This window comes from Neopsephotus bourkii, unplaced genomic scaffold, assembly GCF_033783945.1.
Source record: "Neopsephotus bourkii isolate Nb327-2 ecotype Australia unplaced genomic scaffold, CSIRO-AGI_Nbou_v1 NB_234, whole genome shotgun sequence".
In the NCBI taxonomy this organism is placed as follows: domain Eukaryota; kingdom Metazoa; phylum Chordata; class Aves; order Psittaciformes; family Psittacidae; genus Neopsephotus; species Neopsephotus bourkii.
Window position 1 is genome coordinate 15,445,498 of NW_026900744.1, and position 15,786 is coordinate 15,461,283.

Genomic DNA, 15,786 nt, shown 5'->3' on the forward strand with positions numbered 1-15,786 from the left:
CTGTGTTGCACATAAACTTGGCCTGAAGAAAAACAAGGCCCTACTATCCTTACTGCCTGAGCTCAGACAGCAGAGAGACTCAGGTGTTAGGGTTGGTGCTTTTCCAGAGCCATGGATGGGCTGGGAGCCTCCTGGTGTGGCTTTGTGGGGCAGGGACAGGAATGTGCTGCCCAAGAGCCTGGCACCACCTCTGGCATGGCTGGGAAGAAGGTGGCAGCATGGAATTTTGTTAGTGTGCTGAAATGTTCTGGGAGTTCAGATCTAAATAGAAATTCTGCCTTTTATTAACAAGACTTTGTGTTTTATCAGTGAGACCTTAAGGTAGGAAGTACTCAAAAGCCTCTGGGCTTCTGCTGAAGAAGCAGCAGGGAGATGGTCCCCAAGCCCTCTCTGCCTCATATACCACTCTAACTCCACAGTCTGTCTGAAACTCTTCCTTGTGCCTGCCACTAAAGCTGGGAAAGGGTGGTGTGGGGAGGCCTCCGAATTGCTCTGAGAGTATAGGGTGATTTGGCAGGTTTGATTTACCTTTTACCAGCATCCTCAGCTCCTGCATGGATCAGGGCTGACTGCAGTGGGTGCGCCTGGCATCCTTCCTTCCTTTGCACCACCAGCTGTTCCCCATCAACCTGACAATACTTGTACCCACGGCATCCAGGGCAGGTGTTTTGTGGTGGTGGAGCTGTGGCAGCACTGGCTGTGTGGAAGCCTTTTCTTTGGGGACGGGGATGCTCCGGGAAGTGGTTTCCCCAACCTAGGCACTGTGCCAAGTTCCCAGCTCTGAGGAGCAGGTTTCATTTGCGTTGCCTCTAATGCAAGGAGACAGCTGGGCCTTGGGGATTCAGCAGAGAGGCAGCTAATGGATTTGGGTTCAAGTAGTTGTCCCAGATATCATACGTGATTGCACTTAACCTGCTGGAGTCAAGCTCTGAGGACACTGATGGCTAAAACTGCCTCATTCCCTCCCCTTCCCATACATCCTCTCTCCCTGTTACTGTCTTAAAGTGCAGCCAGAGAGAAAGAAAAGGTAGTAGCTGAGCTCTGGGTAACACTGTAAACCATAAGAAGTTCCTCCTGGCTTACCATCTTGCCAAGAAGTTTTCAGGATTAAAAAAAGGTGGCTGGATACTTGTGGGAAGGAAGGGTTTGATTTCCCTTTTTCTTGGGCCAATATTGAAGCATTATATTTATAGCTGCCAGTGCCTGGGCTGGGAAGAGTGAACCTGTATTCCTCTGGGCAATTATTCCCTATGCACTTCTATTTTCCAGAGGAGCAAAACAACCTGGCTCCTAATGTGGTATTTTTTTTTTTGCTGGATAATTTGTATTTTCAATGTCATCAGACATTTGAAGCTTTGAAAATACAGGGGAAGTGTGAAGGAAGATAAATATAGGCTTCACCTTTTTATTTTTTCATAATGACTGGTCCAAAAATCCTGATGGGATGAACTCGTTCTTTCCTGAAATTCCCTGTGGAAATTATACTTTTTAATGGTAAATGGGCAGTTTTTTGGAGCAAACGGAGAACTTGAAATGGCATGCATGAAATCTAGTGGTTTAGATGTTATGGAGACTTTAACAGTATCTGTAGCTGGATTTTCATTCAAAGCCTTGTTTTGTGTCCCTAGTTTCACCTTCTTGCTGGGAAGAAGAACTTTATCTGATAAATCGGGGTGACTGCTAAAAACAGGCTCAATAATGAAGAAACCATTCCCAGCCCCCAAAGAATGGCAGTGGGAAAGATGATTTCATAGTGGTTTTGGGGAGATATTGCTCTGGCCAGACAGCTTTGGAAAAGATGTGCTCAATGGCCCTTAATCCTTACTGCACTGCCAACAACAGCTAGAAAGCAAATAGCAATAAAATGAAGCCCTGGGCAACATCAGGCTTTGGTCTCTAATCGATGTCGGTTTGTAACCTTTAACTTGCAGCAGCCACAAGCAGCTCCTGGGGATCTCAGCTGGGGGCTCTGGACCATTTGTCTGCATCTTACTGAGGCTGATTTTTAGATGTTCAGCCCCTTCCTTTCTCTTCATCTGGTAACCCCAAACCTGCTCCATTCCCTAGGCTGTGATAGTGTTAGGGACCTAAGTCCCATGGAGTGACCAAGGTGGCCATGTTTTTATGTGTTTATGCAGATTTGTTTATCGTGAATCAGGGAAGCTAACCCACTCAACATCATTAGGGCTTCCCTAGCTATGCAGCAGTGTAGGTTTCACTGCAACAAACTGCCTGGCTGCAAAGCTATTCCTTACTAAGCTATTAGTGCTAAAGGCTGCAAGCAGACAGAGATCAGCATCCTCTAATGAAGCCAGCGCTGTTGCTTGGAAGCTGTAACTGAGCAGTGGAGGGTTGCTGCCTGCTCTTTTATAGCTGTGCTGAGTACTGGCTTCGGTTACAGCATCAGGGCAGGATGAGAGGCAATATCTGCTACCAGGCATCTGCTTAAACTGCTCCAGCTGGATTCACCAGAGGATGTCTCTCTGCCCATGGCAGCCCCATGGAGTTGCTGGTGATAAGCTTATGGGATGAGCCCAGCAGGAGCAATAAGGGAGGGGTCAGCTCAATTTGGGGATGGTTTCACTGGGGTATGAGTCTTGATCCTCTAACCTGTCTTGTGGCTTCTGCTATTGCAGCTCAATGTCTTGAACAATGTCAGCAGCTCAGAGGATGTCAAGCCCTTGCCAGGTCTCCCAGGGATTGGGAACATGAATTATCCATCTACAAGCCCAGGATCCTTAGCCAAACACATCTGTGCCATCTGTGGGGACAGGTCCTCAGGTAGGAGGTTTTCTTTCATGGAGAAGGCTTTGTGCAATGAAGACTCCCCTGATGCTCTGAAGCAAAGCTCGTGCAGGAATGAACCCTGTGGAGGATTGCTGGTGCCATACTGGCATTGTAGAATTCATAGCTAGGTATGGGTTACCCAAGGGTTTTGCAGATTAGTTGCGCTGTGCCCAAAAGAGAGCAAACCTCAAAGCTGTGTTTTTCTCCCTTATGTGTATAATCTATAATATTTTACATTTTGTCCCTGTTTATCAAAGGTAAATATAAAAAATTGTATTCTTATTTACCTGTGCTTTGTGTTAGCAAGGCTTTGCCTGTGCTTGGTTTTCTCTCTTACTCCAGAGACCTGCAGCCTGGCTGTGCCTTGAAGACTTCCTCCTCATCAGTGTACCTCATTTGCTACCTATGGCTTTAATGCACTTGCACTGCATCCAGGATGTGGCTCCACATCCTTGCCCTGGGATGCAGTCCCTCCTTATCACAATAAGCAGCTATAAATATAAATATATATATATTTATATAGTTTAACTGCTACTGGTCACTATTACTGGAAAGAACTCCTACAGCCAACTCAGGCCTGCTAAAGTGATACTGTGCAGCCAGGGTTTTCACCTTTGGGGTTGTTTCAAGCTCCTTCACACTGGAGGGAAGGGCAGATACTTACCTGCCCACTCATGGTCTCCCCTTGCCTCTCCAGGGAAGCACTATGGGGTGTACAGCTGTGAGGGCTGCAAAGGCTTCTTCAAGAGGACAATCCGGAAGGACCTGATCTACACCTGCCGTGACAACAAGGACTGCCTCATAGACAAGCGCCAACGCAACCGCTGCCAGTACTGCCGCTATCAGAAGTGCCTCGCGATGGGCATGAAGAGGGAAGGTATGTGAGGGCTGGTGGAAGGCATAGGCTTAGAGAAATTTTCCTTACATTCTTTAGGGCAAATCTGGCTCTTGTAGCGCTCCAAGGCTAGAGCATTCTGAAAAACCACACTGACAGCTTCAGGGCATTTTTGACCTTGTCCTGTTCCCTGCAGTATCATCAGTGCTGTGCTGCTTCAATCTCTTTGCGCAGCGGGGGACTGCAAAATGCCAAGTTTGAATCAAAAACCTAATCCCAGGCACAGCTCTCCCTTCCAGCTGGGTGCAAAGTGGTTCAAAGGACCAGGGTGTCAACTCAGCTTTCCTTTGCAGAGCTTGGAAATTTAAACACCAGGATCTTGGTGGGTTCTGTGGGGGTCTGGCTGCAATAATCACAGGGGCTTTCCGGGCGCTGCTGAAACTGGGGGCATATTGCAGCTTGGACATGGATGGAACCCTGGGTGACTTTCCACTGAGATTCTGATGACTTTAGAAACAGTTCCCTGGCTTCTTCCTGTCCATTACTCTAAGGAGGACGAATGCTTCCCCCAGCTGGTTAGCACATAGGAGAGCATCCCGTGTTGTCCTCCCTCAGTGCCAGGCTCTATGTCCCACTGAGCCACCTCCTTGGGTGCGGCCAGCTCCCCAGAGCTGGGCAGTCCTGGGAAGCACATCCTTCAAACTGGGAGAAATGCAGAGAAGTGCAAAGTGGTAATAAGTCTCGGTGCTAAGGAACCTCCTGTGGTTTGGCCCTTCCCCTGAAAGCACCCTAATGTAAGCCAGAGTAAGGCAAGACTGATGCAAGGACTTACTTCCTGACACCACTGCAACCAGCAGTTATAAAGACAAATGGGAAAGAAATCTCCTAATCCAAATACCTGACCTAAAAGTTTGTCACACCCTTCTTCCATCAGCGCTTACTTAATTGAGAAAATGGGGGTCACATTCTCCTGCAGGCTTGCTATGAGCTGTGGACTTGCTGAGTTTTTCCTTTTTTGGTGTCCCCTCATGTTTATGCAGGTCCCCTCTCCTCTTAAGGGACTTTTTAATCCCTTGGCCCTGGTGGTTGTCCCACTCCTCTGGATACTGACGCCTGGTGCTTAGCTAACAGGTGGGGAAGACATTCAGCTGTTGAATATTGACGCACCAATGTCTGCATGGCAGGGGGCAGCTTTGCCACCAGCTTCTTCCCCCTAAACCTTTCATTCCAGGTGTATAACTGCCTACCGCTCACCACAGGCCGTTCTTTGAGACCGGGACAGCTGCCTACTTGTCCCTTAGGGTTATGAGGCACTTTGGGCACCTGCCTGGTGCTGTATGCTCACACAGAAGAGTGATGCTAGCAGGATTTCGTTTTGGGACGTTTCTGCCCAGCAATGAGCTAAACCGACATGACACCTGCCGGTCACTTGGTTTTTAGCAGGATTTTCTTCCCATCGGGATTTCCTCCAACAAAAATATGTACCCAGGGCTTCTATTGAGCACAAGGCTTGGCATACTGCATATATGTGTTCTACACCAATCTGGCTTCCACACACCCAGCAGCCCTGGTATTTAATAGCTGAGATCTGGAGAGAATTTCAGTGATTGTGTTTCTATGGATAGTAGATATTTTGGAGAATGCACAGAGATGGGAGAAGAGAGTGAAGGCATTGGGGCATACAGAGGTGCTAGGAGCTACTGTCTGCTGCAGAGGGTTGGGAAGAGAGGTACTGGAGGAGAAGGTGGCACAAGGGCTGGGCCAGGCTGTGTAAGCTTTTGCTCAGGAATGAGATAGGCAGCATGTGTGGATTCAGCTGGGGTGATGGACCATCCTGCTGCTGGATGTGCTAGCCACTGTGGGAGTATTCAAAGCATGGTGTGAGCGCAGCAAACCTTGGTGTCTGGGTCCTGGGTCCCTCCTGCCTCCTCCAGCACCTAGTTACAGCTGAGTCCAGGCTGCCACCTGGAGGTATCAACTCCTCTTATATTCTGGAGCTTCATATCTTGGAAATCACAACTTTTCATCAGATGTAGAGGCCACTGTTCTACAGCAACCCCAATGTTATTGGGGGGTAGTGATGGCAACCATTTTTCTGGATGTACATTTTAAATATCCATTTATTTTCTGCTCTCAGCTTCCTGAGCAAGTTTCCTCCCAGAGGAAAGAGACCCATCACAAGCAGGTAAGTGTTGCTGTGGATGTAGAACCATGTTTCTGTTCTGCAGCTGTGCAGGAGGAGAGGCAGAGGAGTAGGGAGCGGAGCGAGAACGAAGCTGAATCCACAAGCAGTGGCAGCGAGGACATGCCTGTGGAGAGGATCCTAGAAGCTGAGCTGGCAGTCGAACCCAAGACAGAGGCATACAGCGATGTGAACACAGAGAGCTCGGTAAGGGCTCTAACATCACTTGCAGCTTGAGATGAGAGCCTTTGAGGTGTCATTTGAAAAGCTAAACCCCATGTGAATGGCTAGCATCTTTGCAAGGAGTTTTTGGTTTGCGCTGCCTAAAAATCAGTAACCATTTTTCATTTGAAGCTACTCTGAATGACTAGAAAACAGGCTACACATTAAATTCCTAGCTGTTTTTTTAAATTCCCGTTGGTTTCAATGAGTCAATAGGGGGATAGCTGAATGCTGGAGATTCTCAGCCCTGGACACTGCTTGCTGCCCCAAGTGACCTAGACTGGAATGGAGCTGGACTCAGCAGGTTTATTGTGGTTTTACTGGTTTGGATGAAACTGCTGTTCATGCCCATTCAGAGGCTGCTTGATGATGATTAGATATACCCTGGGGAGTAGGACTACAGCCTGCCATGCAGGACTTGCTTTGCAAAGAGCAAGCAAACAGAAAAGCTTAGCAACCAGCTGATTTGGCTGGTTGTAGAGGGGATAGTTGGTAATAAATATCTTCTCTTCCCAGCACAGCTGAGATTATTGTCAGTTTGATCATTTTACTCGTGGCTCTCAGTATCATTCATTTGATCTGATACCATGTGCAATACAGACAGCGACTGTCAAAGATTTTTCATTGACAAATTCTCTTTTCCTCTTTTCCCTTTGATATTGCTCTTAATTAGACAAATGATCCTGTTACCAACATATGCCACGCAGCTGACAAGCAGCTCTTCACACTTGTTGAGTGGGCCAAGCGAATCCCTCACTTCTCTGACTTGACCCTGGAAGATCAAGTCATTCTCCTCCGGGCAGGTAATGTTCCCACCTGGGGTCTCTGGGGCTATCCTGGGATCCACCGTCCCTCCTCTGGGCTGTGTGCTGTGCCAGCCAGGCAGGATGGTGAATGTGAAATCCTGATTTAATCTGTCCCTGCTTGCCCTATAACAAGGCAAGCACTCCATCATGAGCCGCAGTGAGCAGTTGGTAGAGGCTGTCTGTGGCACAGTGGAATCTGCTGTTTGTTCTTCTCTTATGCAGACATGTAGGAGGGCTGGAGAAGTGTGAATAAATATCTTATTAATGTAATTCCTGTAACTGCAGAACTTACTATGTGTGGGGCACACTAGTGTGTAATGTGCAAAATGAAAAAATAGTGTCTCCCTCCTTCCCTGAGTCCTTTTCTGCACCTTCCTTGCTGCTGGTCACAATTTGCCACTCCTTGCAGTGATGGCCCTTGGGGTCCTATCTCTCTTGTGAGCCCCGTCTGAAGCCAGGAGGGAGAAACCAGCTCTCCTGCTCCATGTGGGACTGATTTTCTTTTGCTAACTGTCTTTTGTGTTCTACACACCTCCTCTTGCAGGATGGAATGAGCTGCTCATTGCCTCATTCTCCCATCGCTCTGTGTCAGTGCAAGATGGCATCCTTCTGGCCACGGGCTTGCACGTGCACCGCAGCAGTGCCCACAGTGCTGGTGTGGGCTCCATCTTTGACAGGTACGTGGCCTGTTTCTGCCATCCCCTAGCAGCAGTGGTCAGGCTGGCTCTGTCTTTCCCCTCTGAATTGGCAACATATCCTTAGTAAGAACCCATGATCATCTGGGGCAGAGCTAGTTTAGAATGAGGAAGGGATGCTTGACTGGCTTAAAAACCAAGAATGGAATGAAATCACCTTGAAAGGGATTTGCAGCTGCAGAAGGAGATCTTTGGTTGAGTGTTCAGGGGGATGAATGCTTCTCTGCCTTTTCTCTAGAGTTTGTCATAGCTGGATCTACAGCTAATACTGATCAGCAAGAGCTTTATCTGGCAAAATCTTATACCCCAACTTGCTCATGTACTATCCGTGCCATGCCTGCTCCTTGCCTGGCAGGACAGCACATTACCATTCCTACACAACTGGCATGCTTCACATGTTTTGCACAGTGAAATGTGGAGAAAAGCCCGTGTGGTTTTCCTTAAGTGGGTGCAAATTTTCTCCGTGGTCCAAATGGAGCACAGAGACCACACGCTGAGCAAAATGAGAACAGGAGCGAATTCGATGCTCAGGTCCCTGGATGCTGTTTAGCAGTGTGTGGCATGCTTTTCCCTCAAAGCTGCCTCTTCCTGTAGACAAAAATATGGGATATTCCCAGTGCCTGTCCCAGATGTTTTTCAGTCTGCCGCCTTAATGTCTGTACCTGTCTGTGTTCATCTTCCCACCCATGTCACCGTATGCAGGGTTTTGACAGAACTTGTGTCCAAAATGAAAGACATGCAGATGGATAAGTCAGAGCTGGGGTGCCTGCGAGCCATTGTCCTGTTTAACCCAGGTAAGTGTGAGACCTGGGGCAGTCCCAGGTGGCATTCACACCCTGTGGGCCATGGCAGGTCACAGGCAGGAGGGCTGTGTCAGTGAGCATCAGGCAGGACTGCAGACAGATTTGTCCCAGTCCCTGGGTCCATGATTACAGAAAGTCTGAGTTGTCTCCTATCCCTGCAAGAAGTCACTCTGCAGTGGAAAGCCCCCCCTGCAATGATTTCTTCCCTAGCTCTATTTCTTCCTTCATCCAGATGCTAAGGGTTTGTCCAGCCCTTCAGAAGTGGAATCACTGAGGGAGAAGGTCTATGCCACACTGGAAGCCTACACAAAGCAGAAGTACCCCGAGCAGCCAGGGCGGTGAGTGTCCACAGGCACAGCAGGCAGCTCAGGGCAGCACAACACCCACCGTGGGAAGTGAAGACTGAGGCAGAGGGGTCTGCTAGCTCTGCCTCAGCCACCCTCAAAACGACAGGAGGACACCAACCAGAACTGCTTGAGCAGCCCAGCTCCTGCAGGCTGGCCTGTTCTCTCAGTGCCCTAATCCTGGGCCAGAGCCTTTCTGGTGCTGGCGGAATGCATTTTTCTTGCTTTTCAATCCAATCATACCCTCTACTGGCCGAGCTCTTGAAGCACCGGCAGCTGGACCCATCCCCATTGCCACCAGCCAAGTGATGTGCCCACAGCATCTTCTGCTATTTTTGGCTCTGGATGTGACCACAGAGTGCTGCAAGTGGGATGTGGGGAGGGGGATGCACTCTGCCTGCTGCACCCCTTGCAGCTGTGCCTCGAAACGGGAGGCAGTGGCTGGCAGAGGCACTGCCAAGGGGCTGCACACTCTTGGGAGGCTGGGGAGTTTTGGAAGATTCTTTTTCCCAAGAAGGATTGAAATGGCACCTTGGAGATGTAAGTCTTGGATAGAGAATCTGGATGTATCTTTTGGGGGTTTTGGTGGGGCTTTTTTGGTTTGTTTGTTTGGGGTTTTTGTTTTTTTATTTATTTGTTTGGATTTTATGTTTTAAAATGCTAAAATCTGTTTTGGAAAACATACATCCCTGAGGACATTCAAGTTGAGCCTGGATGTGGTTCTGGGCAACCTGAGTTAATTTAAGATGTCCCTGCTCATTGAAGATGGGCTTTGAAGGTCCCTTCCAACCCAAACTATTCTATGATTCTATGTTCCATCCACACATACAGAGCGAAATGCTTATTTTGAAGGCATAAGGGAATCTAAGAACTTCCCAAGCCATTTTTTTGGGAGCATTTGGGCTCTTCTTTCCTGAGCCCCTGCTGCAGGCTTGGAAAAACTTGTGAGAGGGCAGCCAGTGCCTCCCACATGCTTCTGACTCTGCTCTCTTCCAGGTTTGCCAAACTCCTTCTGCGTCTGCCGGCACTGCGGTCCATCGGGCTGAAGTGCCTGGAGCACCTCTTCTTCTTCAAGCTGATTGGAGACACCCCCATTGACACCTTCCTCATGGAGATGCTGGAGACACCCCTTCAGGTCACTTGAGGGTCTGGCTTCTCTCTGGCCAGACCCTGTCCCCACCGTGCCCCTGCACAGCCTCCCACCCCTCCTCTCTGAGCCCGTGAGAGCTCCCACCCTCCCTCCACTCCTCCTCGGTGGGATTGTTGAGTTTTGTACAGCTGTAAATCACCTCCTCTAACCCTCCCCGGCCTGGCTGTGGGAGGTCACAGATCCTCTGACCAGTTAACCATTCCCCTGCCCCCTGTACAGATAATTGCTTTAAATTATTTTTTCATTCTCAATAAAAACCAACAAAACAAATAAAATAATATATGAGAGAGACACTGATTTGAGCTGGCAGAGCAGTGTCCTCTTTTGCTGTGATCACAGTTCTGTCTTGGGATGGGGCTGAGGGGCACTCCCGAGACTCTTTAGTAGCCCAAATCAGGACAGGAGCATCACTCAGGATATTGCTGGTTGTGCTGATGGGCACAGTCCTCTGGCCAAGAAAGGACAGGTATTGTAGCTCTTGCTAAGGAAAAGCCTGGAGAAACTTTGTGCTTTGAATCAGAACACTTCATTCCACCGCCTTACAAAGAAACTCATGGACTCTTTGAATTCTTTGAAATTTTTAAAGTAATTTTAAAAGTGACTTTTTAATGTACTTCTTTGTTTTCTGAGCTAGTCCAGTCACTGAGGGAAAAAACTGAAGTGCTTCATTTTGGTTCAGGTGAAGTATTTCAGGGTGAAACAAACCTGGCATTCTCATGGATAATTTTCAGTTTTCTGAAGCTTTGCAGATGCTGTTCTCAGCTGCATTTTTAATTTATTTTATTTCCCTCTCCATGTTTTTGCCCTGTAAACAGGCTCTTCAACCCCAAATTTATAATTTCATGCCTCTGTAGGTGAAACTTGCAGAGATGGGAAGTACAAGACACTCAACGAACCTGCTTCAAAGGTCTGCCTTGTCTTTTCCCTGTTCAAATGGCACTGCTGGAGCTTCCCATCACAACTGAGCTAACCAGAGTCAAATGAGTTAAAGACATTAATTTGTTCAATATGCGGAGCTTATCCTGGTGGGAAAATGTCCTCCCAGGAACCCAGCAAAACTGTCTGCATTATTATTCATAAAACAGGTGTAGTGTTAAGTGATCTGCCCCTTCTGACCCTCTCAGCAGACAGTGCAGTGAGATGCAGCCGTGCTTCGTCTGTCCATGTGACAGATTGCAACGCTGCCGCTCAGTGACTCGGGGAAGTTTGAGGGGAAGGAGTAGTGACAACAGGATAAAGAAAGAAGGATAAAAATGAAACATTTAACATTTTGTTAAAAATACCACCCAGGGACATGATTTGTTCTCTGGTATTTCACTGTGAGAAAGAAAAAGAGAATGAGAAGAGCAGGAAAAAGAAACAACCCCTACAAATTATGAAAATGCTAAATTGTTTTTTCTTGTGATGATGAAAAGAACAGGGAGAATTTCAAATAGGTGAAAAGCACTGGCCAAGGGGATATTTTAAATTGAAAATGTGATTCTCCATTAAAAGGGAAGTATTCTAAAGAAGGATAATCAACCTGCTCATCATAAAACCTTTGCTGGAATTTGAAATACTGCACGCAGACTGTGCTGGGATGGTACCCACCCCAGACTGCTGGCTAGATAAAGGAAGAGGTTACTTCCAGCCTGGACTAGTACAAGCTTAAAAGCTGTGGGCTTTTAAAAGCTGGTCCCCAACTAGCTGGATGGGGTTTATTTCCTTATTATGAATCCCCGAGTTTCTCTTGGCCTCCCTGCTCTCAGTTTTGATGGTTTAAGTCAAGGAGGTTGGTTGGCATTAGCAGACTTAGCCAGAGAGGGGCTGCAGGAACTGATGCCGCTGTCTGAAGGTAGACCATGTGGTATTAATGCCTTTTGTTGAAATATATAGAGGGAAACATGGGGATCCTCATGCTGCAGAAGATCTCTTGCTAAGGTGGTGTCTGAGTGCTATTTTGGAGCCCTGCAGCACTTGGTGGTAACTCAGAGTGTGCTTTGGCTTTGGGGTGAGTCACTGCAGCACAGCAGGCTGAGCCAGCTGGAGGGGAGAGGATGCTTCAACACCCGTAGTGCTATCTCTTTCAGGAGCTCACAGCCTGTCCTCAGCACGCAGTTGTTGCAGCTGTGATTATATTTACATGGAGCTGCAAGGTTGGAATTTAATTTGGCCAAGGCAACCACAATCTTTGGAACATGCTCAACCCTCTCTGATAGGGATTTAACATAGAGAGTGTAATGCCTCTTGGTGGCTTAATTTGAGTTGATGATGAGGAATTCGCAGTCCCTGGTATTCCACCCTGGCAGAACAATTCAATGTGTGGGCAACAGAGAAAAAAAAACTGGACAGAAGAGTGGGATCCAGTGCGTAACCCAGATGATCCTGTGTGTGCCACTGCAGTCAGTGTGAGTAGAGCTTGCTAAGTCCCATGAGCGATTCACTTTGACTGTCTTGATGCTGATCTTGAGCTACTGCCTGCACCGCAAACAGCCACTTTTTGAAGTGGGAAATGATGGGGTATGATAACTAAGAGATTCCTCTTCTAAGGGAGCCATTTGTGGCTCCTGGACAACCCTACTCTTAGCAGTCTACCTTGAGACCCTGGAAAGGTGGTTTCTGAGCTCTGTCTGCAATCATTGAGGACCTGAGTTTTGTCCTAACACTTGGATTCCTCAGTCTGGTGTCTCTATACGATGGTGTCCAAATGCTGCTTTAGAGCAGTGCTTTCCCTAGCCTTGCAAAGCGTAAGGGTAAGTCTCTACAGCCACCCTGAGGAGAAAATCCCACAGCATTCAGTAATAACTCATAGGTACAGTTTTCCTTTAGGCTGAATTGTTGCAGCAGAACAGTAGCTTGGCATAGCTGGAGCTTGCCCAATTTGCAGTTCTGCAAAAACCTAATTTTCATAAAACAGTAGAAATGGCAATCGTGGATAAGCCAAAGAAAACTCATACTCTTGCACATACATTCAGCCCCAGCTTGTGTGGAGTTAAAAATGCACAAAGAATTAAAAATAGCCCTGAAGAACTCAAAACTCAAGAAATACCAAAGTTTAAGTCTCTTTCAATGTGGTTGCTTTTCCTCGCAGACCAGTGTCAGGATGATGCCTTCAAAATCCAGGCATCAGCCACTTTTCAGGCATACCAAGCAGAGCATACTAGGGTTCAGCTACCTATGCTTCCTACTGAAACCTGGCTCCTCCTCTCTCCTCTGAATTTTGCTTTTGCCAGATTCCTGTTGCTGGGTCTTGCCACTACTTTGAAGATCCCACCATTGGTTTCCCAGGAAAACCTTCATAGCCTCAGATTAAGTTCTGTTATTTTTCTTTTGCTCTTAGAATGACTGGTGCAACACAGTGTGTCATATTCTCTTTCTCACCATGCATCATATCTCATGGGCTTTCAGAGTTAGCAGCAGGTTCCCCCCAACACAGACAAGCTTTGTTTTAGTGCACAGGCCAAAGGTTTCAAAGCATTCTCATCTGTTTGCTCTGTAGTGCTCCATGGAGGAGACACCAAACAATAGTGGGTTTAGCCACTTATGATGGGGACCTCAGAAAAAATGAAAACCACTTCAAACTCCATTGCTTGTGCTAAGCTGGATTTGTTTCTCACCCAGAAATCAATCCAGTGTTTTTCCTGCTCTGACTTCATTTGGGTTATGTAGTGGCTGCTTCAGTTTTTACTGAAGTTCAACAACAGCAGTTCTGTATTGGGAATAAAATAAACAAAGCCCAAACTATAAAGGTTTGAGCTTTGCATTTAACTCAGCTCCACTCTCCCTGCTGAATTTTGTGATTCAAGATCATGTCCTATAGACCTAAGATGACTGTCAGATGCCAGTGGTGTGACTCTAAACTGAGTGCCACCACCATTGGCCTTTCCTTAAGGACCTGTTGTCTGGGCCCTGGACTGCTTTCACCATCCCACCTGAGCTTCCCTGACATGCTGTCTTTGCTGTCCCATTTCTCTGTCTGTCCCCTCTCCATCCCACCTAGCTCTCTGATGTCCCATCAAAGTCCTTAGATGGGAAGCTGGAGAGGCTGTGCTGACTTGTTACCGCATGGAGCACCAGAGGGCATAGGGAGGAGGAGGGGGTAGAAGAGAAATTACACTGATTCAGAGCATGTGGGACTCCTTAGAGCTGATGGTGGCAATGGGAAGCAGTGTGTGTATCCCCTTTCAGGATTGACTGCTTTTATTTCATGGTGAGGTACATTGTGGTGGAAAACATGATACAAAGACAAAAAAGCTCTGATAAATCCCCAACTGTTTGTCAGTGTTGGTGGAGAAGGACCAACCCAAACCTATGTAAGGCCAGTGGCTGCCACCCCACACCACTCTTGTCTCTCTCCCTGTGCTCTCTGTACAATTAGCTCTTCCTGGGACAGGCTTGGCTGTGGGGATTTCAGTGGTAAAGAAGTGTGTCCCCCCAAAGGATATATTCAACAGCATTGTGGCTGGGGGCTGGTTTCTGGCTTGCCTCTCTACCAGGACCAGCCAGCCCAGCTGGGTCTGCAGCAGCTGATGCCTATAAAGGGCTGTGAAGGTGACAGGAAAGACATGGTGTACTTAACAGGGTAAGTGGCGAAGAGGGATGTCTCTGAGTGATGGGCAGGGCTTTGTCTTCTGGGAAGACTTGGATTCAGGCATTAAAAGCACCCTGATGGTGCTGACTAGATGGCTCGGTGGCTCCTGTCCCAAGATAGGTGGCTGACACTCATGTAGGGAAGCACAGCTCATAACTGCCCTCTCCCTTGGTCTCCTGTGTGCATGCTTTTGTGTTCAGACCTCCCTGGCCTCTGTGGTTCTGCATCTGCTTTGTTCTGCAGTTAAGGTGATGCTGGATTTGGCTCCCTGATGTCTGGAGCCATGTCTATTGCTCTGACTGTGGCCAGCCACCCCTGAAACTGAGTGCTGTTGATCTGCTTCCAGTACTGAACAGTGTTGACCTGCTGATCCACCCAAGCTCCTTGGCACAGAACAGGAGAACTGGGCAACTCCAGTGGGAAGATGGCTGGGGGAAATGTGTAGCCCCTCTTCCAATGCCGTGGGCTTGTTAATTTGGCAGGGAGCTTCTGTTCAGTGATGGTTTTTTTCCAGATACCCCCCAGTTTTTGTAACACCTGGCTGCCTGCAGACCCTACAGCTAGGAGAAAACATAGTCCTCCTTCTCCTCTGGTTTAATTCTCTTCAGCTGCTACTGATGTGGGCTGCTGCACCTAATTCAGCCCTGTGTGAGCTAATTATGGAAAGCCTAGCCCTCAGAAGCTGCACTGAGCTGGCTGAAATACTGCTTCCATCTTCTGTAGGGCTGAGGTGAAGGTTCACCTCGTGACCATCCTTTGCAGGAGATCAGGTGTGCTCCAGTACCTGTGAACTGTGTGGGAGCTGGTGGATGTGTGTAAATCATGGGCAGCAGCCCCCTGCTGCAGCTGCCTTGGCATTATGTGCTGGGGGCAATCCCTCAAGCACGATCCTTCCTAGACTGAGCTGGAAGTTGTGCACAAGAGCTCTGAGGTTAAGGCAGTCTCCAGACCCCTCCTTGCCTGGGGGGGGGCAACGATGACCACCAGATGACAGCACCTAGGTGGGACTTACTTCCAGCTGTTCCTGCATCTCTGAAGACACCAAAGCAAGCAGGCAGTCTGAGTATATATGCATGGTGTCCTGTACAGGACCACAGTTTTTAGCAGTACTAAAGGATGGCTTTCCCATCCCATGGCGCTGACTCCTGTGGAAGAAAAAACCTACTGCCCTTCATAGCTGGGGTGGAGTGAGCTGGGCTGGCTGTGCTGTTTTGCAAAGGGAGAAAGAGCAGTGTTCGGAGCCCTTGGTTATGTCCTGGCTGGGCTGGTGCCTTGGAAATGTCGCTCTGATGGATCTGGCTATTGAGAAACTTGGATGGAGCTGCTTGGGAACCTTCAGGAGAGACAAAGACAGAAGCATCAGAGCCCAGTGACTCCCTGCTGCAGCTCAGC

General features: G+C 48.1%; 1 protein-coding gene across 7 annotated transcripts in view; it reads left to right on the top strand.

Moving 5' to 3' along the window:
* The window catches only part of RXRG (retinoid X receptor gamma), a 38,256-nt gene extending 28,135 nt beyond the window's left edge, over nt 1–10,121 (top strand). For 6 of the 7 annotated variants that reach the window (XM_061345519.1, XM_061345518.1, XM_061345523.1 and 3 more), the window contains exons 3-10: nt 2,637–2,781; nt 3,485–3,664; nt 5,851–6,011; nt 6,700–6,829; nt 7,377–7,509; nt 8,230–8,321; nt 8,563–8,668; nt 9,671–10,121. In XM_061345519.1, the coding sequence (XP_061201503.1) occupies nt 2,637–2,781; nt 3,485–3,664; nt 5,851–6,011; nt 6,700–6,829; nt 7,377–7,509; nt 8,230–8,321; nt 8,563–8,668; nt 9,671–9,818 (1,095 nt within the window). In that variant the 3' untranslated portion in view covers nt 9,819–10,121. Of the gene's footprint in view, nt 1–2,335; nt 2,558–2,636; nt 2,782–3,484; nt 3,665–5,850; nt 6,012–6,699; nt 6,830–7,376; nt 7,510–8,229; nt 8,322–8,562; nt 8,669–9,670 lie in introns of those variants that run through there. The other variant, XM_061345524.1, reaches the window with a different exon arrangement.
* Nucleotides 10,122–15,786: the final 5,665 nt, after the last annotated feature.